The 26,997-nt window shown below is 38.9% G+C and overlaps 1 protein-coding gene across 1 annotated transcript in view; it reads left to right on the top strand.

Annotated features, from left to right (window-relative positions):
- LOC139723646 (dual specificity testis-specific protein kinase 2-like) overlaps positions 1–17,497 on the top strand; it is a 101,238-nt gene extending 83,741 nt beyond the window's left edge. Inside the window, 6 exon segments of the mRNA XM_071634872.1 lie at positions 2,104–2,188; positions 8,230–8,313; positions 13,688–13,774; positions 15,443–15,533; positions 16,648–16,868; positions 16,871–17,497. Of these exon segments, the coding sequence (XP_071490973.1) occupies positions 2,104–2,188; positions 8,230–8,313; positions 13,688–13,774; positions 15,443–15,533; positions 16,648–16,868; positions 16,871–17,302 (1,000 nt within the window). The 3' untranslated portion in view covers positions 17,303–17,497.
- The last annotated feature ends 9,500 nt before the right edge of the window (positions 17,498–26,997 follow it).

A 26,997-nucleotide genomic window follows, 5' to 3' on the forward strand; every position in this document is an offset into this window, starting at 1 on the left:
GAAATAGACCAATGCTAGTAGATAGATACATACAGATAGATAGATAGATAGATAGATAGATAGATAGATAGATATAACAGATAGATAGATAGATAGATAGATAGATAGATAGATAGATAGATAGATAGATGGATGGATGAATAGATAGATAGATGGATGGATGAATAGATAGATAGATAGATGAATAGATAGATTAAGATAAATGAATAGATAAATAGATAGATAGATAGATGAATAGATATATTGATAGTCTGTAGATAGATAGATAGATAGATAGATAGATAGATAGATAGATAGATAGATAGATAGATAGATAGATTATAGATAGATGGATAGCCAGATGTACAGACAGGAGGGAATAGGAGGAGAGTTTTAGGGGTGTTGTTGGTCATTCATTCATATCACATATAGAGAAAGACGGACAGACAGACAGATGGATGAACAGACAGAGTGGAATCAGAGGAGAGTTTGAGCAGTGTTTTAAAGGTCATTCATTTGTATCACATACAGAAAGAGAGATAGATAGACAGGCAGACAGACAGGCAGACAGACAGACTGAAAGTGTGCTTACAAAGATAGATGAAGTGCTGAAGTTTAGTGAAGTGATGAAGGCACATAATGTAACACATACAGAAAGAGAGAGCGGGGGTGTGCACACACACACACACACACACATACACACACACATGCAGATACAGAAAGATGAAACAGACAAACATACATACAGAGAGATTGAGTAGAATGAGATGAGAATTAGTATTAAGCATCAAGGGCAATTCCTTTCGTGCCATCTAGTATAGTGTACAAGAAGATTTGAAATGTTATTGTTGCTGCAAAGTATTTCCTTCCTTCCTACATACCAATGTCCTGATAAGCATGAGACATCGTGCTGTACCGTATAGCTGCCGAGATAATACAGGAATGTCTGGGCTGACGTATCCACAGAAACATCAAAGGATGAAACGTGCTTTAGAGTCTTATTCAAACTTCAATTTGAACCTCAGTGTTGAACTCTCGCCAAAAGTGAGCAAAAAGTTAACCCTTTAGCAACTAAAGATTCTGTACATAATGGCCTATGGTTCCCTGGAAGGTACAGCAATATTACTCTCATTTGAAAGCCTATTAAAGGACAAGTTCACCTTTATAAACATAAGGATTGAGAGAATGTAGCAATATTAGTAGAACACATCATTGAAAGTTTGAGGAAAATCAGACAATCCGTTCAAAAGTTATGAATTCTAAAAATTTTTGTGCAGCAACCGCTGGATGAGAAGACTACTGCAGTGTATGAATAACTTGCGTACAACAATATAAGGAAAATATAAAGAGAATTTCACAAAATTCCATCTTTTGAAAAAAGTACACATTCCCCTGACTCGTTACCGACAAATGCTATGGGCCTGCCTTTAGAAAGAGGCAAGTCAAGAGCTCTTTTATTATGCGAAAAAAGTGAAAATATGTTGAATTTTCTTTTACATTTTCTTTATACCGTTGTACGCATATGACTCACAAGCTGTAGTAGTCTCCTCATCCAGCGGTTCCAACACAAAAATTTTAAAAATTCATAACTTTTGCATCGATTGTCCAATTTTCCTCAAACTTTCACTGATGTGTTCTACTAATATTGTTGCATTCTCTCAATCCTTATGTTTATGAAGGTGGACTTGTCCTTTAAGACTTTACCAAGACAATGGTATGTCACAGACGTAATTCTGACATACTTTTGTTGGCCTTTGACCTCTTTCAAATTACATTTAAATTATATAGTCTATATGAAAACAATAAAAATGGTAAAGCATAAAAATATAAAAAAGTTGACGGGTGGTTTTGGGGAATTTTAGAGAGTAATAAGGCGGGCAGTGTGTTGTGAGAACATTCCATTCTAAAATGTTAATGCCCCCTTTCTGTTTTGGGCCCCTAACTCCCCTGTCCCTCACAGTTCCTCACACTTGTTTTGTTGCAATAGTTATTAGTCACACAACATGAGCATGGCCTTAATAGTCTCTGTTCAAGCACACAAAGTGTATTTTTATAGTGCTATATTGATCATTTCAATGTTTCCCTCTATCTTCTGTGTGTGTGTGTGTGTGTGTCTATCTATAGGGAGCACTCTGGCCTGAAGTCGCCTGTGGGAACCCCCTTCTGGATGGCGCCAGAATGTCTGCACTTCAAGCCATACGACGAGAAGGTTCGTTCAGGTTAAAACTTTGTACAATCAAGTAAAGTCTGAATGACACCATCTTTTATTTTTGGTGTGATAAGGGTTACATTGCCTTGCACAGAGTGATTCACTGCAGGTGGATACATTGACCATACACGGTGTAACAGTGAGGTACAGGTAAACTGGAGAACATTAAGTAGTTGAAAGAGGCAGAGAAACAATAAAGCTAACATTGCCATATATAGATTCAGTTTGTTGCAATATGGCACTTCTAAATCCTATGAGGCAAAAGTCAGAGAGCATTTTTAGCTCACATGAACCAAAGGCGCAAGTGAGCTTTTGCGATCATTCATTGTGCGGTTCGCGTCATCCCCGAAATGCATCCAATGGTCAAATTTTCTGCAAACCTGGCAGGTACTATTGCCAGTTTGGAAGAATATTCAGATGGACACCATGTCCCCTGGAGTCCTTTGAAAGGCCACCAAGTTTGCTATGCTCTTCCCAGGTAACAGTCTGTCAACTCATGAATAGCACCTGACTCGCGAAATTCATGCAAAATAAAAACTGCACGAAATGTTCGGCGTGTACAGGAACTCGAACATTTTTTTAATTACTGCTCCCAATGGTAAACAAACCTTTAAACGCCACATATCATTGCTAAAAGTTGGGAGGGTGCGGGGGAGAAAAGAAAAAAAAAAGCAAACTTGTAAACAAAATCAAGTAATAATGAAAACCTCCAGAGAAGCTTCTCTATGCATGCCTGAAATACTTGTGTACCTGGGACACTTTGTAAGAATGGGAAGTGTTCATTGTGCCCCCGAAAATCATGATCATTGTCTTGGCAATGCTGAAATTGAACTTCCCACTCAGGTACCAAACAAAAAACAGAACAGAAACTAAACTAAACAGAGCAGAATAGAACAAAACAGAACAGAACAAAGCAAAAATATTTCCTAGGTCCCTGAATATTCAACATATCCAAAGTTGGCTGTATAGATCACCTGTGTAGTGGTTATAAAATATACAAGATATTTTATGAGAGAAAGCAAAGATAGTCCATCTCCCCTCTTCCCCCCCCCCCCCCAAAAAAAAAAAAAAGAGAAAAAGAAAAGAAAGAAGACAGCAGATGGGAGACACTGATGGAAATGATGATTGTTACAAACTTCAAAAGTCATCTTCAGAGATGGGCAAGATCAGTAATTGATCAGCAGACAGGATGTTCATTGCTAGTAAATTGCGAGTCTGGGGCCTCCAGAGCCAAGGCTCCGTTCCTTCCGATTCGATCACCACCATGGAGCAGATTGGTTGATAAGTTCCGGAATGGTTGAAGGAGATACGAGATCCTTGGTCGCCCCCAAAGACTTCCTCTGCAACTTCCTCAACTTTTTAAGGCCATGGGAAGTTTTGATAGTGAATCTGCAGTTCAAGAGAAAAAAGTGTTTTGTAGCTTTGTTTGGAAATGATATGGTTGGCGATTTTGTGAATAGTGGCAAGCTGTTTTTGGTTCCAGAAAAAAAAGAGGAACTTAAATAGAATCAAAACAGAATGCACTTGTTAATGCCAAATTTGGTGTGACCTGTTGCTTATATTAAGTTGTTTAATCTTTCTTTTCCCCCTGCACAATTATGATTTCATTTGAACATAGTCTGATAGACAATCTGAATTCCTTTTTCTCTGTCATGTTAGAGAATTTTTGTCTATTTCTCTCTGTCTTTTGCATATTAATCTAACTTTTTGCATCTAGTCTTTCTCCAATACAAGATACAAAGTAAAATTCAGAATGGCCAATTTGAGGATGGCTACATGATAAACTGTGCAACAAAATTATACAACAAATATGATGGATTAGAAAAGTTGTAGTAGTCAAACTATTGTCTCTTTTCATATGGCTTCTTACCATGTCTGTTAGTCCTTGTGCTTTAATATGGTGTTGCATATTTGATTTTAATGTTCCTCTAAATTGTTCACTATATGGGATAACTATATAAAATGAAACTTGATATACAAGTGTGCCTCGTATGCAGTTACACATAGGACCATAAAGAAGATTGCGAAGGACAAAGATCTCAGCCAGCGATACATTAATTTGTTTCTGAGACACTTGAAATATTGGGAAGGGCGCATTTAAATTTTATGTACTGTAAACTCTGCAAGTATGTATCACCTGTTCTTTATTGTCTTTCATGTGAAGGATATTCTACTAAAAGCGTACTACCTCTTTGACCATTTTTATTTGGGGGGGGGGGTGGTATCAAAACTCCATTAAAGGTCATATACTCCTTTTGCAAATGTCACAAAAGTTTGCATGGTTGAAGAATAATGTCTCCCAACATTTTGTATAAAGTCTTTACCCATACAGTAATACACCTTAGAGTTTCTGAAGAAGAAATGAAAATCTAACCCCATGTCATGTGAGTATTCTCTCACCTTTTGTACCGAGAGTAACAATTGGAATTTTTTCGGGGTTCAAATAAATTCATTGGAAATTTATAGCACTCATTTCCCTCTCCATCATAAAAGGAGTTCTCAGTTTTATTATTCTGAATTATTCTGAATTACCTACCTTTTCAATACACCAGCATATGACAGGAATCTCATTTTCAGGATTGCAAGAGTCACACATATACTTTAAGTTTTCATGCCCCTTCTCTTGGGCCTTACACACTCATTAATGATAAATCAAGCATGAAATCAATAAACTCATATAATATCATTGGTATTTATGGAAATCAAGTTTTCCTTGCAGTCAGGTAGTACCATGTGACTTGTTTTCATTCTGATTTTTTAAAAAAAGTGTGGGGAGTAAGAAAAAGACTGAAAGATGAAATAGGAGTTCAACCGTGCTTGAATCAAGCTTGTGAAAATTCAGTGATCTGCAAAGTTAGAGCTTCGTTGGGGTCCAAACTCTGGAGTCAGTATTTCACGTTTGTGCAAGCCATCTATTGTTTTGTAAATTCCAAATATTTGCCTTGTGTGCCAATATATCAGGCAGCCTGAAGATTGGGAATAGTATTAAACGTAGTTATACAGAGCTCATGATACAAAGATAAGAGGGGAAAAATCACAGGGTAGGAGTAATCGTTCTATCTTTCTTACCCAAACTGTACACTGTAGTTTGAAGGTTGCCTTTGAGCTCAGAGTGACTGCCAATAATACAATCATTGTACATATTTTTCCATACACCCTCTGAATGCTAACACACATACAAATATTTTGTCATCAGCAAAGAAAAAAAAAAGGAAGACATTTTATGGAATTTCATGCACCGGGCAATGGAAGGTGAGCTCACATCTTTGCTACATCATGGACTTGTCAATTTCTGGTTGATTAATTGATAATACCTTCAAAATTCTGTCACATTATTTTTTATCCGAATTTGTGCAACTTTCACTACCCTGTTCCTTTCTATTTCCAGGCTGTATTCAACAAATTTGCATTCAGTGTAGACATTCCCTTCAGCCCTGTCAGTGCCATATCGCAATGACTTTGATACAAACAATGTCAAGGGCAATTCAAGGTTGAAGGCCTTAAAAGGGTTTAAAGGCCTACAACAAAAGGCATGGGTGTGGCTTGTGGAGGCAGTAAATAGTGGTTGGTTTTCAGAAGGAAATTATTTTAAACTTTTCCTGCACCAAGCTGTTGGGGTAATCTCATCTCATAACAGCAGAGGAGATGATTTGTTTGATGTATAAACCTATCAAAGTAACGAAGCAAACAGAATGTGATTTTGGCTTTTCTAACCTCTGGGACGTCCACTTTGTGTATCATTCATTCATGAGGTACTGTAGGATATTATTGTCTGGTATATCTTCATTGTGGATGTGGTTGAGGTTTATTTGACCCACTGGGTCACATCAGTGATCCATTATGGGCGATTGTTTATAAAAGAAGCTTCATTGAGAGGCCCTCTATAGTTTACTGTCAATAAGGACTATGGAAGTGTTGGGTTAAACGTCACCGCTTCACTAATGTCACCGTGTCACTAGTCCACATGTGATAGACCTTGCCCAACGTTACACCCTTCCGCCACTTAACAATGCAAATGTTAGTGGTAGCCATGTGGCACCATGATTTAGAAGTGTGAACGACGCTGTTCAGAACACTCACTCCCTGGTTGAGTCCTCCAGCAATACTGTGCCTCCCCCCACCCCCCAATTCAAACCAACGGCCTACGGGATCTGGCTGGGTCCCTGTGAGGGTTTCCTGAGACTTAAGAATCTCTATGGCAACAGATTAATGATCACCAGTGTGACGATCATAGTACAAATACCGTAGGCCTTGTTTATGTTGATGTCAAGAATATTGTACATATGTGATCTTATTAAGCATAAAGCTGTAGTAAACGATCAAGTTTTGAATGAAACTGCAATCGAAAGTGGTTGACTCTGTGTCTAGGGATGCTGAAACTCACACATACCTACATATTTTTATTCTATCATTTGGGCTAGCAAAAGGAAATTAACATTTGACAAGCATCTACTGCCGACGATCATGTATACAACAAACCCTCATTACCATTGTGTGTATGTGTGATTGCTAGCATCATTTTCATTTTAATATGAAAACGTGATGTGTTTATTCAATTCATTTGTCAAACTTTTTGTTGTGACTACTGTATTACAAAGATGATATGCCGCTATTAGTTTCACTTCTGAAGCTAGGAGTTCTGTAGACATCAAAGTGTTGCGGCTCTTTCCAACAGGTTTAATAGTATTTGTTCCCATTGAGGTCAAAAATAGGAATGTGCAAATTAATGACAAGGAACTGGGAAGAAACCCAGCCCATTAGAGTCAATATGTCATCTATTTCCAGAGCAAACATCCATTTATCAACCATTGCCAGGCTGTTACTGTTTGCTTTCATGTTTAGATATAATAAGACTTTGTATTTTTTTTTTTTTAATTTCAGTAAGTGTTTATAGACTGTTTTAGTTCAGTTTTTGATTAAAGGTACAATTAAGATCAAGAAGATAGTAAAATATATTTCAAGATCGACATCAAAATGATGGGATGCGTGTAAGCTTTTAATACCTATCCCTAAATGAGTGTGTACAGTACATGCTTGTCTTAAACTGGCAGTGGTCTTTCACCTATTATGTCTTGTTTGAAGAAGAGTTGTAGGTGAACGTATCAGACTTGATGGGCTTATCAGGTATGTGGTTGATCTAGTTTCCTCTTTCACACAGACTGTTCATATGATTGTTTCACCTTGTTACATTTTTTGTGTGTCTCAAGGGGCAAACCACAGTGTGTCTAGACTAATGCCGCTGTATTTTACACATCTCACTGTGGTTGTTATATGGACAAAGAAGTAGATTATTCAATGCCCAAAGTTTAACCTTATTAGTTGAAAGGCTACTTGGGTGGGACGAGTAGGAAACTTTAATATCCAAACCCCAAGGACAGAGCAACATTGATTTGATCGTTTCAAAATGTGGTCGACAATAAAGTTCAAATGACCCTCCCCCCCCCCCCAAAAAAAAAAAAAGTTAAAAAAAGCAAACAAGAAAGAATATTGGGTGCTGTCCTACCAAGAAGGCAGAGAAAGTCACATGTTTAGAATGATGGGACAACATACAACCTTTGACCTGTATTTGTTTGAGGTGTCTTTCTGGGTCAAACTCCCACAGCGTGAAATGTTTAGTTATTGCATGCCGTAGCTGGTCGGCATACTACACCATGTGGTGACTGTCAGCTCATATTGAGCATCACACACTGAATCTCTGTTATGTCCCTATATGGTGTGAATTCATATTCAGCATACATGTAAATCACAGAAATATTTGTGTTATTTCCAGCACGATGAAATTGTGTGTCAGTCAATTGTCCACTCCTGTTATGACGTTTGAGTATCTTCCAAAAGAAAAATTAGCCATGCATGTAGTGACTCATTCATATCAGGGCAATGACAAGATATGAAATGAGAGTTAAAGACAAAGTTTGAAAATGTGGTTGAAAAATCACTATTTAGTTGCTCTACGTGCTCTTAGTTAGGAATGAGAAAGTTTTTGCGCTCCTCACTCCATGTGCGTTAACTGTTTGTGATTCGATGTTGTGCGCCCTCTACAGGTGGATGTCTTCTCCTTCGGCATCATATTATGTGAGATCATCATCAGGGCCACTGCCGATCCAGACGAGCTTCCACGGCGCAAGGTATAGTAGCCCCCTCCTCTGCCTCATTACACCCAACCCTTGTCACCCCCTCACCCCTCTTTCCCCTCTTCCCCTCTCCCCTCCCCCCCCCCCCCAGCATGCAGTGCTATTAATGGGTCTATCTCAAATCCATGTGGGGTTTCTGCCTAGTTCAGTAGCAAATTCGTTCATTTTTATTTCATTTTAATAGTCTTTCATCTTCTTTTTTTCATTTCCAAGCAATATACACAAATATTACAAATGATGAAATACCAGTATATTCCATGTAACATTATAACGCATCTAAATGTTTTGCTTCAAATCCCAAGAAATCTGCAATGAAACACTTCCTGTTAAAGAGGCAGCTGAAGTTAGGAATAGGTGGTAGACCCCTTCAGGTGGTGTGATAGGACCTTTCTTTTGACTTTTTGAGACACTAGTTCAGTGGGGGACAGGGTCTTAAACAGCTCCTGAGTGAAACACTGCATTGCATGAATAGGTGAAGGTCAAAGGGCACATTTTTTTTCTTCTTCTTTTTTTTTTAATGAGGATTGTGCAGATTAATCATGTGTATCAAGGTCTTGATGGCCTTGTTGATAGATAAGCAGCAGCAACCTTGCACAGTTCGTTTGGTCTGAAAGATCAAACGTGAAAGAACTCACCCGCCCGTGCCTCCGACCAGATTCATTTATAAAGTTGAATGAAGGGTTGCCGAACAGATGCTCAGTGACTAAGAGGTGTGTCAAATCAGTCTGATGTAGTAAAAGAGTTACTGTGACTTGTGTATATGTGTGACCGTGTTCATGAAAGAGCGTGAGACCTGTAGCCCTGGATGAGGAGCGATCCAGCTGCAGTCACCCCCTCATGGCCAGACGCGGCACGGGTGCCAAAAAAGCGCAGGCCCCAGCTCACCCCCTTATCTTTCGCACCCAAACAGTGTGATTCAATGTATCCTGCAGATAATCCCACCGTGCTATCTCTCTGCCAACACTCCCTACTTCGGCTGCCCAGGGTTTACCCCCATGCACTCTGATCGCTGACGAAGTGAACGCTCTTCACATGTCACATACAACTGCCATTAGTATATTGGACTATGGCCTTTGCATGTCTAAGCTTGAAACCTGGTGCTGTATGATGCAGACACTCAAAAGATAAACCCCTAGCAAACCTCAATGACAGAAGATATTCAGAAAGAATTTGCAAGGCAGATTTGCTTCTTCAGTCAAATGCCAACCTGAAGCCAAAGATTAGATATCATATTAATACCAAACAAAATGCAGCTTAGCCATGAGAGCCATTTAAGATAAAATTTGTGTAATTTTTAAGTCATACGAGGATCGATAACATCGCAATTATAGGAATGTGATATCATTCAGATCTTTCAGGTTAGCAGACATCCCAACCATACTGAATTTTTAGGAAAGAATCTGAATTTTGACCATTCCTAGCTCTTGTTTCAACAGGAGTTTCCTATTTTTCTGGATAATTTTACTACACACTCGTATGGGAACTGCTCTTTCTTTTCTACTTTGAGCCAAATCATCCCTATTTTTCAGTCAGAAAGGTTGGGAGGTCTGGGTTAGAACCATATTTTCAGACATTTGTCTGTAAATTCACACTTTTCTGACCTCAAGATGATACGGGGCGAGTCTAACAGTATTCACTTTGAGGACTGTCAAGAAAACTATGTACTTTGAATCAAACTGTCCTGTTGTCAGAGTTACTTTCCTCAATAGATTTAATATCAAGGCTCACTTCCACATTGTTATCCAATTGCATTTCAAAGTTTCCTTTGTCCATCACTCTCTCTCTACCTGCCTCCTTTCTTCTCCCCCCCCCCCCCCCTCTCTGTCTCTCTAATAACAAAGTAATGATAACTTAAACAAGAAATGAAAAAAAAAAGCAGAAGAGAATAGTCACTCAAATTTTGGCATAGCATCCAAAACACGCTTCTCACTGTGGGTGTACAGAATTCCCCTCTAAAGAGGCATCTGGGCCAGTGTTATCGCTCCGTCTTCTGTACCGGAGACCTTGCTGTCAGGAAGCTGTAGCGCCACAGTGTCTGAAATTTCATCTGAGTTCCTCCTTACCTAACCTTTTTTTTTTTCCTCTATCTTGTTTGAAATATGTTATTTTGTCTTTATTTATTTTTTTCTGCTAGCTTGATGAAGTGGAAGGAGGAAATAGTACCAGCAAGCATTGGGGCAGAGGGAAATGAGGGGAGGGGAGGGGAGGGTCTAGCTCTCTGTGATTTGTTTGTGAAGTTGCCAAATATAAGCTTCCTCTTAAAAGGCATTGAAGTCCACTGCACACTTGTTGAGTGGAAAATGTGAACCAGCTAGAATAGTGCAGGGAGGTCTATGATGAAAAGGGATAGTTCTGTTTGTCCCCAGAAGTCTGTCACTTTGAATAGTTAGTTAGTATGAAATACTTTGGTTTTTTTTTTCACTTTTTTTCTAGAGGAAGGAGGTGGTGTGATACAGTGTATATCAGATATGAGAAATACTGTGTTATTCATATACATTCATGTTTTGCAGTCACAAATTCCATATGATTAGATTATGTATTGTTTGTGGGCAGATAAGTCTTTTATGAACCAACCGTCTTAAAGGGAAAGTTTCCCAAATATACATGTGGGTTGAGTAATTGCAGCAATATTAGTAGCACACATTAGTGAAGAGTAAAGAAAATCTGACAGTCTGTTTGGAAGTTGTGAATTTTTGAGATCTCAGTGCCACCATTGCTGAACGAGAAGACTACAAGAGTTTGTGACTTCACTGCAGAACAATGATATATAAAGAAAGGATTAGAGAATTACACAAAACTTTATTTTTCATGAAAAGAACACATTCCTTTTTACTTGTTACTGACATATGTTAAAAAGGTCATATCATTCCCCCTGCTTTCTGAAAGAGGTAATAGTCAATTGCTCTTTCATTGTGCTTGAAAAATAGAATTATGTTGAGCTCTCTTTATGTCATTCTGCTGTGATGTCACAAACTGTTGCAGTTTTCTCATCCAGCAATGGCAGCGCCAAAACTTGTAACTTTTGGACGGATTGTCTCATTTCCCTCAAACTTCAGTGATGTGCTCTTCTAGTATTGCTGCATTCACTCAATCCACATGTACATTGTACATGTATATTTGAGGGTATTAAATTCCCCTTTAATATGCAAGAAGATATTCACCAACATGGACCACTAAAGAATGCAAATCTTTGCCCAACCTGCTATGTGTCTCTCGTCATGTTAACCAGCCCTCGATAGGATGCATTACGGACGCACCTCCATGGTGTCAATCTTCATTTGTTATCAGTACTTGCCTTACACCTCAGCTGGATGGCATGTAAAACACACACTTGTTTCACCTCTAAGCAGTGTTTGGCTGGTGCGGCAGTGTGTGATGATTGCCCTGCTATCCAGATGATGTAGATGAGATGTAGACCTGCACCCACATAAGGTTACCACGATAGGTAAATCCAATCGTGAGGATGGGGATGGAGGCGGGGTACCAATCAGTCATCCACCCGTCCCCTCATTTGGAAGTTTGTTTTCGGTCTTCTCCACAGCACCCAACTTCCCTACCCTCAAGCCTCCCGTTAATCCGACACCCACGTTTGAAGTTTTCGTTAGCTCTAGATTTAATCTTTAACAGGATGCCCTGAAAAAAAAAAAAATAAAATATGTAGAGTCATTCTCCAGCCTTGGTAGAAGACATGAAACTTGGCTGTATTTCAGAGGCACATTGTATAGCGTGCCATCTTTAGGATTACATAGACAAATAAATGTCTCGTAAATCAAATACAAGAAAGGAAGGCATTCTGGCATCACATTAAAGGGAGAGATCACACAGTGATGCTGGTGTTGTCACAGTCAGGGGCTCCGTGCCTGTCATGTTCGGAAGGGTTGCCACTTGTGATCAAAGTGCAGCTGACCTTTGTACTCCTCCTGGATTTCCCCCCCCCCCTCCCCCCCCCCCCCCTTGAAGATGGAGTGATGACAGGCCCTTCTGGGAGGTATTCAGTACACCCAATTTTTAAAATAATGTCACAGGCAATGTTATCTAAGAGCAGCAGCACACAGCAAGGTGTATGGGATTGGCACCATGCTTTTTTTTTCCTCTGCCAGAATATGATGTGTCAGCAATTTTCCCATGAACTTTCTCTCTCATGCACTCCTCTCCTTTGAACCATACCTTTGCTCATCTATCATGATGTTTTCTCTTTCACATGAACTAAAAAAAAAAAAATGAGTGGCACTGATTGCCTACTTTGTGATAATCAGCTTCATGGCCCGTCGCCATTCATTTCACACTCGTCGTCAGAGTTAATCTCTTTTCAATATTTTGTTTTTACGTGCCTCTTTGTCGTTTGTTCTCAGGATATGGCCCTAGGAAGTAGTTAGCCTTCCTCACTTGATGCTGAATTTCATTAACATCAAAACAAAAAATCCCAAACATATGATTTGCTGTAGTCAAGAGTGTAAAGTCCGCACTGTTTCGCAAGGTTACCTATAGGACCCATAAAATTTCATTGGATGATGGAAGTCTGGATTTGTATGTCATTTGCTTCCCCATAGGAATTAAAAGATTGATTGAATTTTAATATACACAAAATGTGTTTTTACTTTCAAAGTTTGGTAACGTCTTTCAGTTGCCTCAGACCTATGATGAGTTCACCTTTGGGAGTTTTAGTGACCAAAAAGAAAACTACACTTTGAAAGTTGTATAGTTTTTTATCAATTTAGCCAGAGATCATTATGTAGAATATGAGTGCATGTGAGTCAACACTCCCCCCTCCCCCATAAAAAGACAACAAACAAACAAACAAACAAACAAACAAACAAATAAACAAACAAACAAACAATTGTTCCTTTATAATGGATTATGAGAATGAAGTTTCCCACCCAATATTCTGTGTGAATGTTGCATTGTTGCGACTACGCATCAACATAGCAGTGTTGCTCCATTTGAGAATACATGTACATTCATGTCTTCGGCAGTGGCGCATGTTATCAATCTCACAATTATGAATGCAAAGATCATGGGATTTGCATTTTTTTTTCAAATATTATATATACATGTATGTATATTACTAGAATTCATTATTTCATAGGTTTCTATACCATGCTTTGTGTTCCACACCCAAGACACACAAAATTCACACATACAGTGTATACAGGTGTCATGGGATGAACTACCAATGTAGTCCAAAAGATCAAGGTATTCTCAGCGTGAGTCAGTGCCAAATTCATATCTTGCACAGAAAGACATCCATATATTGTATAGGCGCTTAAAGGGAGTGATTTGTTTACTTTACCAACTGCATGTTTGTTTGCTTTACCAACTGTGTGTTTGTTTACTTTAAGAAATTTGTATTTGTGTTTGTCTTTTGTAGGACTTCGGTCTCGATGAGAAGGCATTCCAAGCTCTTGCCGGGAACTGTCCAGAGCCTTTGAAGGAGCTCGCGTTTCTCTGCTGCAATGTGAGTGTTATCGTTCCTTTTCATTTAAAGGGATGGTATAGAGCTTGTAGTTTTGGTTGAGATGGAGCTTCACGTTTCCAACTTTTTTTGTGTGAGATAATGAGAAACTTCTCATAAATCATTAAAGAGCATACAATTCTATGAGAAATTCAAAGTTTGTGTGATGAAAATCTTGTTTTGAAATGGCTGAGATATCCAGAAACAAAGAGGTCCCAATAAAAGATGGCCCACCATTTTTTTTTAGGACCACTTTGTTTTAGTTTGTTTTTGAAATCTTAGCTATTTCAAAACCGATTTTCATCAAATAAACTTTGAATACCTCTTAGAATTGTAATCTCTTATAATACATTTCATATATGGTTTCTAATAATCTCCCCGTAAGTTGAAAAACGAATCCCTCATCTCAACCAAAACTATACCATCCCTTTAATGCCTCTGCCACAAAGCGTCGCTTGAGGCATTATGTTTTTGGGGTGTCCGTTTTCCATCCTTCTGGAATGGCAAAATGCATGCATGCTTTAAAAAAAGAAAAGAAAAAAAAAGATATGGGTTAGTCATTGGGTCAAGGTCAAGAAGAAATGCTAAAATTACACTATTTTTATCCAAATTTTGAAAATGGCTCAAAGTATTGTCATGAAAATTGGTATATAACCAGATACTGATTATTTGCCAAACATGTGAATTCATTGCCTCTCGGTGGCAAATGTTCTGGAAAGGTACATGTATTTTGAGAATAATACCCTTTATTGAAGGAATACGCTTACCATCAACATTTCTTGTTTTTCCTATACTCAAGGGGAATTCATAAATACCCTCAATATGGACATCATTTCTTGCAAAGTAGAGAAATAAAAATGCTATAAATGTGAAAATTTTGAGCACATACAAGGAGGAAATTAAAGGGAAAATCCAGTCCAAAAACAAGATAATCTGATTAAAAAAAATAGTAAAATCTTAAGAATTCAGTGGTAAAAATTTGACTGAAATCGAATGAAAAATAAGGAAGTTATGAAATTTTTAGATTTTGCATCATGTGTGGACAACAATATAAAGAAAATATACAGGGAATTCCACAAAAATGCATTTTTCATGAAATTACACATTCCATCAACTTGATACTGACATATGTTAAGGGTAGCAATTATTCCCCCTGCTGTCTGAAAGCGGTCAGTCAAGTGCTCTTTCCTTATGCTAGAAAAGTGAATTTTTGTGGAATTCCCTTTATATTTTCTTCATATTGTTGTCCACACATGACATCATAACCTCAAGTAGTCTGGTCATCCAGTGGTTCCAACACCAGAACTTTAAAAATTCATAACTTTTGCATCGATTGTCCGATTTTCCTCAAACTTTCACTGATGTGTTCTACATTTGTATTAATGTTGCTGCCTTCACTCAATCCACATTTCTCATTGGGTTTTGGTTTCCTGTAATGATGCATAACCCTATACTGCATTGGATTACATGACTGAAAAATAGCAGTGACAACATTTTTCCCCTCCAGAAACTTATTGTTCTGATTTTGAACTACTTTTGCAGGGTTTAAGCAGAAATTGTGCTTTGTTTTGTTTTGTGTCGCTTTTGTTGTTGATGATCTCTTGTATTTTCGCTGATAATGTACAGACTCCAAATACCTATAAGTTGCTTTTTTTTTTCATGTGGCTATAGATGAATCCGTCTAGCAGACCTGGCTTTGTCGATGTGGAGTTCCAGCTGCAGCACATCAAGATCAAGCTTGGCCGTCAGGAGAGAGACAAAGGTACAATCTTCCCATTGCCATGGCGATTTCCGTCCTCCCACTTTGGAGTATCGCTTGGTCGATGCTTAACCTTACTGATGTATGTACACTGTGACAAACAATGTGACAGCTTCTCTGTTGGACGAGATCTAAACGGTGCTAGAAAACGAAACCATCTCAAAATTGTTCACAGTAGATGATTGTACATAGATGTACTCTTCTCATTTGTATTGGGCATTGAACCTGAATGATTGTCTTGAGAGTGGTGTAAGTCACCCGGGGTCAAGCAAAAGGGGTCGGTACTGCCCACCTGTTTCCCTGGAAACCCAGCTTGTGAGAAATGGTGCTGGTGGCAGGAGCTACATGTATGACCACGTCAAGCATGGAACCTCCGTTCTGCACGTAGTCCTGTGCCCATTAATGCTTGACTTATAGAGTCCAGGCTCATTTCACAGCTGTACTGTGGTGAGGGTTCATTTGCAGAACATGTAAGCTATACTGTACAATTTGTAGCAGTAGTGAGCAGGAGAACAAATGTTCTGTGCTCTGGTGGTGAATTCGCAGTTGGGAACCAGATTTATGGGTCCAGAAGTAAACGGTATCCCTTTCAAGAGAAAAGTTTGATAGCAATGTCCCACCTTGGAATTGAAAACAATGCATTTTTGTAACAGGAGGTCATATTGCCGCAAGTTGTGCATTTCGCAAATGTTAACCAACTCAGAAAAGTCACGAAAATAAAGACATGACAAAATGTCTGATTAATCTGATATCTGAAATCTGATTGATGCTTGCTTTTATATCAAAATGTAAGCTCTGCCTAGCCTGCTAGCTCCTATGGTTATTCAAGTTTCTGATATCAAACTGTCATTTCTGTGCTAGAGCTGGTGTTCATCTGGCAATTGATTGACTAGTCAAATTTAGAAATGAACCGCCAAAGCAAGTTCATCGTTTGAGAGTGAGCTGCATTTCTGGGAAAAATAAAAAATAAGAAATTTGCAGTGAGAAAAGTTATCCGTCTGCAGATGCAGAATACAAACCAACTGAGAATAGAATGAACAGTTTGTAGATGAAGAAGTGTGATGTGACAACTCATTAGTGCAAATGATGTGATGCTTCTGTCTTGTTTCGATGCCAGGTACTTTTCAGCCCAGGTCTCGTCGGCACACGGTTTACCTGAACGTGCCCAACACCCCCATCCCTGCCCCGCCCACATCGCCGACGTCTCACCGACTGGTGCGCAGCAACTCGGACCGGGGCTCACGGGACCGCAGACTGTCCCGGCAGGGGAGCCGCACGAATCCGTTCAACACGTCACTGCTCCTGGGCGGCCGGAGGAAATTTGTGAACTCGGGGCGGGGGAACATCTGAAGCAGCTCTCGCCGGACATGTCCATCAACATCGAACAGGTGCTGTCCACTCTCTTCGGACCGATGGAGTTCACGGAAATCTTTCAGAAGCCGGTCAAGAGGAGGCTGTCCGTATCGCTGCCCTCCTCTCCCGAGATGCACCGTCGCGAGATGTCGGCGGACGACGACGATTTCTTCGAAGACTTTATGAGCTGGGCCAGCTCCCCCGAGCCAACGGACCAAATCCCCGACAGAACTCCCCGGACGTTTGACGAGGCGGTAGAGGAGGAGTCTCCCCCGCCACCAGTGGGAGAGTCCAGCAACGCGTGCCAAAGCAGTGAAAAGTGCGATACCAATTGCAATGGAGTGCTAGCAACAGGGGAGAGCAGCACCTCCGGTAACACAGAGGGGGAAACCTTGAGCAATGGTGTGAAAGTGAGCTAGATGAACTCCTTGGTGTTGCACCTGCATGATTTTTATATCTGCTCCCCCCTCAGGCGGAATGGAAAATGCCATATAGTCCACCATTACACAGTCCCGTGGAATCCACCACAGCAGAAGAGGGGAAACAAAGGAATGGATATCAGAGGGAAGTTTGCCTGTGGGATTTTCAGACGGTGGATAGCAAAGTATTAAAAAAACAACAACAAACATGAAAGTGTGTTATGGGTTTCTGCCAACACAGAGACTCCAACTCTCCCGTTTTCGACGGGAGATCTCCCGCCGAAAACCCATTTTTGCAAAGTCTCCCGTTCTCCCGTTTGAGATTTAATTTCTCCCGCCCTGGCTCTGTGTCTCCCGTTGGAAAGGATTTCTTACTTATTGCTATTGTATGTTGAAAAAAAAGCCTTAGATAGCACCAGAGAGCATCTAGAAGCCTAGGAATTTCGCTCTTCGCACACATCAACTTGGAGTCTCCCGTTTGCTACGGGTTTCAGGCGGGAGAATCTCCAGATCAGAAGGTACTTTGGGTTGGAGTCTCTGCCAACATCATTGCAAGTTTGTTGATGGAAAACTCAGCAAGTATTATAAGTACGTTCTGACAGAGACCATGTAATGTGCTCTCTAAAAATATGATAACTTGTGAAATAATGCTACAACTTGCTAATGCTTATTCTCATACATATTTTTTTTTTTTCCAGCACTTATACCATTGTATTTTCCCCCTATCCTGCAGTGCATGTATCTTTCGGCCGATGATAATTATGAAATTCTTGAATCCGGAAATGCAAATGAAAAATCAAACTGTAGGAAATTCACTTTTGTCCATTGTAGAGATTAAAACTGCAATTAATGATGAAGCAAAGATAGCAGCAGATTCTTTAATGTCACACCATACTAGATGCATACATGTATAAACAAGGTAGGCCATATATACATTGTAGGACAGATAGAACTGAAGAAACATAAGATCAGAATCAATATATCACAATCTGTTTCTAGTGTGCCGTTAGTCGAATCATTCCTTTCATATGTGCAAAGCACCTACTATATTACATTATACAAATAGTGCATGCTCTATGATGCACTATACTGGATTAGAGAACGACAAATACTAAATTATCCCGAGTGCTGTTTTGTTTCACCGAGGCCGCAGGCCGAGGTGAATAGAACTGCACGAGGGATAATTTAGTATTTGGAGTTCTATAGTCCAGTACTGGTGCATCAATAGAACATGCACTAATTGTTATAGTAAATAGGTCCCTCGATCCACATGTATTTTCCGTAGGTCTAGGCCCTATAATTTTAATCTAACAAGACTCACCGTACCGCCGCCACTGCACCAACCTACTGTAGTTTACGTACACATACACAGCGCGTGACGCTAGTACAGCCGCGTATGCGTATTGTATACATCACAGAGCAGACTCGCGTATAAACTCCTACATTCTGCGTCCAGTGCTCTACGCGCGCATACGTTACATGCTTGGCCCTACGTCCCTCCCTGCGCGAATCTCTTCGTATATAAAGCGTAGGCACGCACTGTAAGCGTTCGGTATAGTGGCACGGTCGTGCCACTATACCGGAATTTTTGCACAATCACGTGATACTATCCAACCAATCACAACGCAAATTTCACTCTACCTATTTACTATAATGGCATATTAAACTCCAGGAAGGGCTATCATTAACACCCTGCTGCCACTACGTCAAAAATCGTCAGTGATAGTGTGCACAAACCAGTAGCAGGTGACATGTGCGCAGTTTTAATGTTGACACATTTAATTGACCATGAGCCTCACCCCTGTAAAGGTGCGAAGTCTCTTGAAGTTGGTATCCACTCAATGATGTTGTTTGTATAAAGACCACACATGTGGATCTGTTGTGGCCCTTTGGAAATATGTACCACAGGTACTCAGTCTTTAGGTCACTGGTTCAAATCCACTGGCGGCAGCAGTTGTGCCCTTCAGTGAGATATACTCTTTTGACTGGTCCTTTGGAGGGGACGTAAAAGTTGTAAGTCTCACGGCAGTTTGCTCAAAAGTATGTAAGTGCTTCCTTTGTGGCCATGTTAGGAATGAAAGCAGGTTTCTCAACAAACAGCGCACCATAGACAGAAACTGCTCAAATGGTACGACTGTATAAACTTTGCTTTGTGTGAGGGGTGTGGAGAAGTGTTTCAGCCATAAACAGTCCAGTGGAGACAACCAGAACACCGTTCGTGTATCATGAATGAATGATCGTTCCTTCTTGCCAACTCTGTGTGTCCAGTTGTAGAGAAGCATGCATGCTCTCGAGTGCTTCTTTCTCATAGATTAAAAGAAAAATAATATGACCAAAAAAATAGATAAATAAAAGAGTAACACAATGATTGAAAGCTGTATACGCCATATATTTTGCAGGGTTTTTATTTTGGTGAATTTTCGCGAGTCGGTGGCGATTTGCGAATTTAACAACACATGAACAACTCGCTGATCTCGACACAGCTGTGACGTGCACAGGAACATTTGTTCGTTCATTACTGTATTCTACAATCACAAATGAAACCACCCTTAAAATTGTCGCGAAGTCCCAATATGCACACACACACACCAAAAAAAAAACCTCTCTGAATATATGGCATATACAGTTGATGTGATGCAATGAAAAAAAAATTCAAAAAATGTGATCTTCCATTAGTAAACTGCTAGGTAGAAAAGATGCTACTTTAAGTCAGGGAGCGCACTGCAGTACAATCGCTTGTCGTAATAGTTATTGGGAAAAAATTAAAATAAACAAATTAACAGACAAAACTTCACAGTGCAGAGTTCTGTGAATGATTCTTGGGGTGCTGACTATGAATGTTTGCCATGTTTCTGTAATTAATGATATTCACTTGTTGTAGATGAGTCCTGCAGTGCACATCTTTTGTGCATCTGATATTCAAGCAAATGCACACAGTTGTATGCTTTCTCCTCTACCTACAATTGTAAGAACAGTACATGCCTTAGAACATGCATGCAATACAGTGAGTACCAAATAGAGCAAGGTATATTTATGTACTAGGAAGATAAATAGAGGTATATGTATATTTTTCAAACATGGGTAAAACACATTTATGGCCAGGAAACTCTGCACTCATTATTTTTCAGCTACAAAGATATATGTACTTGAACAGTAGAGGGCAGCCTCCATTGAATCGCCATGCCAAGGGGGTTCGATGGTCTCCACGTCTGCCATTAGTCACTAAACTGTGTCAGTAAGAAAGACCTGCATGCAGATCAGTGTGGAACACAAATTAACTTTTATGTCTCATAAAAAAAGTAAATAAAAATGAAAAAAAAAGAGGAAACTATTTACAATGTATGCCAGATAGAGCTGTTGTATTTAGTTGCACTGACAAGAAGTTCTGCACTAATATAAATGCAACAACAGTAAAACAACCTTTAAATGATGCTTCAGACTGCATCACTACCACAGCATGGAAGGGAACAACCAGATATTTCTCTAAGTTTTGCCCATCTTAGTAATGGCAGTGTTTCGTACATTCACTGAGCATTTGTGTAGGAAAGAATAAAAAGTTGTTGGGGTTGTATGTAGTCCATCTGCCAACTCTCATGGACATGGTGTCAACAGTATTTCACAAGAGCAGTCAGTTTGTTTTTGAAAAACTTAGAGTGTCCATCATACAGTTTTCAACTCCACTTCTTGGTTGGTTGCACACTAATTACTTTAACTTGCTACAGTGTGCTCTCTCCAGATGTTGTGCCAGTAAAAATCTCATATCTCTTCAAAATCTTCTCTGCACTCTCGTCTCTATGACAAGATGTCATTGTGGGACACACACATGGTCGATTGAAAATAAGCAGTAAGCTCAGTGAAAGAAGCATGAGAGTTGATGCACTACATGCTTGGTATCCAGGCAAGCCAATATGTTTTGATTGCAAGAGATTGATAAATTGCCTTTCCTCATCGTGAATTAACACAAGTTATTCAGTATTTTTAATAGTAGTAGCCGTGATCAAAAAACAAACAAACAAACAAGAAGCCGAATAACCGGTATTTATTTGTGTAGATGTAGGGCAATTTCTTAATCAGTTACAATTAAAACAACTCTACGCAAGAATTATCAGTTTGAATAAAGTGTTTTGACTTCGACGTACTGAAGAGGCAAACCAGCTCTTTTTGACAAGACATTTTTGTTTTGGCTTTGGCTTACCCTCTGGACTTGAGTGGTCTTTAGGATGATATTTTCCCCCATATGACTCCAGCTGCAATTTGAATACCAAGACATTAGGGACACTGCTCTGAGCCGAGCCAGGTTGTATGTAACCCATTGCCTGTTTGCTCACCACTGGTACAACACAACATCATCCTCGATGTTATATATGTCTGCACAAAAGCAAATCATGGAAGCAAGCCCCAAACCAAACAACAAAGAGGTTCATTCTTGTCTGAAGGTATCTGAACACTTGCTTCTGAGTCAAGCATCTGATCGTAGACACTTTATATGCTTTAATGAGGTGCTCGAATTAGGTCATAATATTGTTTATGATTTGATGCAATGTGTCCGCCATGTTGTTATCGAAGGGTTTAACATAATAACTGTTGGAGGACAATGTATCTTTATTTTACGGACTTAGAGGTATGCCAATATAAATCAGATTCTGTCGCTGCATACATACCAACTACCTGTTCATTTTAAACTTCACTGTGTCTGTTCTTGGGGGTACGCTCGTTTAGTGTGCTGTATAAGGCGGCACACTGTCTATACTGACAGAAAACACTGGTGTCTTTTTATCTCATATTCAGGTATTTGCATCTGTACAGCATTTGCTCTACTGGTAGTTTTTTTGTGTGTTTTTTTTTTGTCGAGAAACATTGCTGCCTCACAAATTGGACATACAGTTTGTACGTTGGGTCATTAATCGCTGAAATTGTGTGCATCACAGACATGTTTGTATCAATAGAAGGTATTTGTGCATTGAATTCTTTTTCTATCTTTCCTTTGGTGACATGACAGTATTTTTGTTCAATATCTGCAGTAAAGTCACTTTTTTTTTCTTTGCTCTTTGTGGTGATAATCAAGCAGATGTAATTTTTGCTGTTTTTTTTTAATGAATTAAAGATATCTCTTGGATGTTTTGAATGTTTAAATCATTTTTTATATTTGTTCACTTTGTGTGAACATATTTTGATTTTAATGTAAAGGACAAATGAGTTTCATTCTTGAAATCAAGTGGCACGGTAGCCAGTTGATTCTATACTTACTTTATCAATTCCCTATAATTTACGTATCAGCAATTCCAGTTTGTGTCCAGAATGAATTCCTGGAGCTCTGTATGAACCATATATCATGGTTCATTAAAGAATTTTTTTTTTTTTAACAAACAAACAAAAAGGACTGGGTAGGAATTGAACAACAAAGACCGTGTATGCAATGTGCAGATCGTGGAAAATGCCATTGATACGTTGCAACACACGTCAATATTTTCTTTTTTGTTTGTTTGTTTGTTTGTTTGTTTGCTGCAAAGTTGAAACATTACCTTCAGCATTTTTTTTAAATAATTTTATTATCTTTTAAGACTCTTCTCATTTCTGTGCAATAACCATGAGCGCAAGAGCATTGGAGGCTCCTGGCAAAAAACAAAACAAAACAAAACAAAACATGTGAAACTAATGTTCTTGATGTCTAAGAGTGAATACTGTACGAGCTAAAATTTTCGCATACAGATATTTTCGCGAATTGCTACTTGGAGGACATTTGCGCGTGTTGTTAATTTCGCGGTTGCGATGGTCTAACTGAACGTAACTATTTGCGCGTTGTTATTTTTGCGTGTTGTTATTTTCGCGGTTCAAAGGCGATTCGCGAAATTCGCGAAAATAAAACCACCGCGAAAATTTCAGCTCGTACAGTATGCTGTACCTGGTCTGTCTGATTTTTTGGTTGTTGTTTCTTGCCAGGCCAAATGATATATATAATATATGATTTGCATTTTTTTGTTTGTTTGACATATCATTGCTGTTTGCTTGTGTTTGTTTCTTTTTTAATCTCTTTATCCGTTTGTTTTGAATGTATGAATGAATCAGGAGTGAACAATCATTTATCATCAGTCTATATCAAGAGTTGACGTGAGCATTTATTCCCAGTATTGATGGATTGAATGAAAAGAATAGATTTATGATGGTGTGTCCTAAAATATGAAGGCTTTTGTTTAGTGCTTTTTCCTTGTGAGAGCATGACATTGTCAACTTGCTCACAGTTTTATGGTCCTTTTTGAGTTGAAGTAAATGTGTGTGTAAATATGGACAATCAACTTTAATAGTCTTTCTGTTAAACCATTACATAAATTAGAAGCCAACCCCTAACTTGGGTATGATTGAATCCTTGATTGAAGCAGTTGTATTTAGTTGCTCTTGCTTTGATGTGAAGAATAAACCAAAGTTTGTTGTAGAATCGTACTTACAAACCAAGATGAAGTCACAAAGAAGGAAAAGTATGAAACAGTTTTGAGGGGAAATCTTAATCTGTCATATACAATTGTGTAAGATGCAGAAATATTACTTTACATTATATCACAGGAAAATGATCACATTTCATAATTTTTTTTTTCCTGTTGGTAATATCTCTACTACTATCTTAAATCATGACCTTCATATTGAAATGCACAAAATAGAAGTTGCAAATTTTCCATTACGTCCGGAATACATATGTTATGTTAAAATCTGATTATTTTTATGCACATGTTTTATTTGTTTTGCAATCTTTCTTTTTCATTCTGTGAGTTTGATGTTTGCAGGCAATGTTTTTGTATGAAATATTTGAAATGAACGGTTGTTGAAGCAATACTTAAAATATATACACCATCATCACAAAATCCCATAATGGATTTTGATGTTTGTTTGATATATCTGTTTGTTTGTTTGTTTTATCTGTATTACTGCAAAGCTGATGTTTTATTGGTAGAAATTCTCGTTGATTGCTCTGTACAAGGTTAATGTAAATATTCTTCTCTTTAATGTATGACACAATGTCTTGGAGCTTTTATCATTTAGATAATGTCCTTTGAAGTATACATTACCGTGCCATTTACCATGCACCTCCAATGTAAGGCTTCATGATGCTAATATTTATACCTTTATATATAGGTATATTTCAAGTTCAAGTGCAGAGGTTTTTTTTAGTTCTTTTTTAGGGGGGGGGTTAGGGTTAGAGGCATTCTTCCACTGTATTACTGGTTACAAGATGAATGGCAACAGATGATGAAAACATTTGATTTGTTGATGAAATATATACTTCCTTTTTAAACATTGCCATGGATTCCCCATTTATTAAAGTGAATCGCTTTTTTCTTGCAAAGCATATTGGGAATACACCGGTGATTATTCCAGAGAAATATGTAAATTGATGCCCGCATGTCCAAATGTCTCGGGGAAAAGCGGATTGACAGAATCCCCACCCACACACCCCCCCCCCCCCCCCCCCACATCCTTTCCTGCCTGCTTGCATTATTATAATTTGCTTTATTTGTGTGTTTGTTCGTGTGTGTGTTCGTGTGTTATCCTGTCATTGATTATTTTCTGTGTACTGATTTTATGAGACACCCCTTGTTCCTGCACAATGATTATTCATTTTTTTAATGGTCAATGTTGCGTGAATATGCTGAAGAGAAGTTGGGGAATTCCTGAAGAGTTATATTAAATCGTAAGCACTCATGTTATTTTTTTTTTTTTTACTTGTCTTTAAATGATAATTTGCTAAATCTTATCCTGAATCCAACTTTTACTGTCTGTTAGAAAATTGATGCCAAATGACCAGCTATAAGAGCATAGGTGGTGTGGGTAAATCTGTAGCAAGAAGAACCTCTCACAAAAAAAAGTATGTTTCTACAGTTGAACAGGGAGCATCTGTCCTTTTGCATCTGCCATGTTTTCTTTTTATTGCGAGATGATTTAGGAAAGCAGAAACTTTGTTTCACTGTTACTAGAGACTCCATTGTGAACAATCAATGTGTATATGTGTGTGTGGGGGGGGGGGGGGGATTGTTTGGCTACGTACTCCCTGCCTCTGTTTTTTTTTTTTTTTTGGGGGGGGGGGGGGGGGAGGAGGGGGTGAGGGATGGGTATGGGCCAGAGGCAAAGTCCATCGCTATCCCCTTTTCTGTGTATTCTGCTATGGGGACAAGTAATTGTTACATCAGAAAGCGGACCAAACTATTTGAATTCCTCATTGTAGGTTTGGACAAGTAAAATCTCCTCTTTTTATTTCTTTAATTTTTTTTAGTACCTCCAGTCAACCACACCCAATCTTCGTTGATACGATTTCTTTAAATAAAGTGGTGACACGTTGTAGACCTTGCCTGAGATGCAAGGACTTCTACCAAGCGCAAAGCCCAATGAATGGGAGGACCACGAGAAGCCATTTTCATAGCAAGTCGCCTTCGATGAGGTGTAGAGAAAAAAAAAGGAAACCAGAAGAATTATCAGAATGTAGGTCTTCCAATGTCAAGGCAGAATGACGTCACGTAGACAATCTGATCGATTTGCATGTGTTAAATGTTTGCAATGTTTCACTTGTAGATTACTTGCAGGTTATTTCCAATCACGACATCGTTTACAGAAGAGTATTTTGATAATGCTAAATGTGTGAATTTCCGAGATGCACTAAGTACACTTGAAATGAACATGGTAGTAATCAGTGATTGTGATATTTTTCTCCTTCTTCTTCACATTTTGTGCCGGGCACAAATATTATGTTTTTAATGAATAATTGATTTCGTTTCTCACTGGCTGTTATGAGTTGCCACTTGTTACGGTTACACTGTTGTAGAAATCAAAATGAAGAAAATTATATCGTTTGCATCTTGTCTTATGTAATAAAGGTGCATCATTTACTGTTCAATCTCAACGAGTAATTTTAGTGATAATTATGTTGTGTATGTGCACGCCTTTGCCAAGAAAAAGGGACAAAAAAGTTACGGTTCATTCAACGTTTTATACACTTTAATTAAGTTTGAATGAAGTTGATTGGAGTGAGTGCATGTGGGCAGGCCAGCCCATGCAGTATTTTCCTTAGATCCAACGTGAATTTCCGCCGATGTTTTTATTGTAGTTGACGTTTGTTGACAGCGTTGTGTAGGATAAGTGAGATAGAGGGAGGGAGAGGGAGAGAGAGTGAGAGAAAGAGAGAGAGAGAGAGAGAGAGTCAGTTGATTCGGGCGTCTATTTACCTACACACTTGTCAAATTTTTGCTCTTTTCTCATTCTTTTCGCCGACTCATTTCTAATCAAGCCGAGGTGCGTGATGTATTAAGAACGAAAGCCGCCAGGTATTAAAGCCGTCCCAACCACACACAAACACACTTAATATCTGTAATATTTCCGATTTTCGAGCGCGGAGGCGAGGTAGACGGGGAGAAATAGAAGAAGAATAGATTGATGACGTCATAATTGCATTGTTTCTCATGCCTCATACCTATCGCCGCCCGGAAGGATGCGTATTTTTGTTTTCTTTACTGTATAGCACGTGAGCACGTAGCATGTGTTTTGGTTGTTGAAAGAGTCGTCACTTTTCTAGTGGGCCTACTTAAACAACAACAACAAAACTGTATGTGCGCGTGTAATTATTTTCGGACAGATTTCGAATTTTGGAGAATCATACTTTCCGTCTTGTACGCAATATTCTTGCAAAATGTAAATATTTAAAGGGATCGTACAGT

Source organism: Diadema antillarum, unplaced genomic scaffold (assembly GCF_040938485.1).
Source record: "Diadema antillarum isolate AM-2024a unplaced genomic scaffold, OU_Dant_1.0 scf00000197, whole genome shotgun sequence".
Classification (NCBI taxonomy): domain Eukaryota; kingdom Metazoa; phylum Echinodermata; class Echinoidea; order Diadematoida; family Diadematidae; genus Diadema; species Diadema antillarum.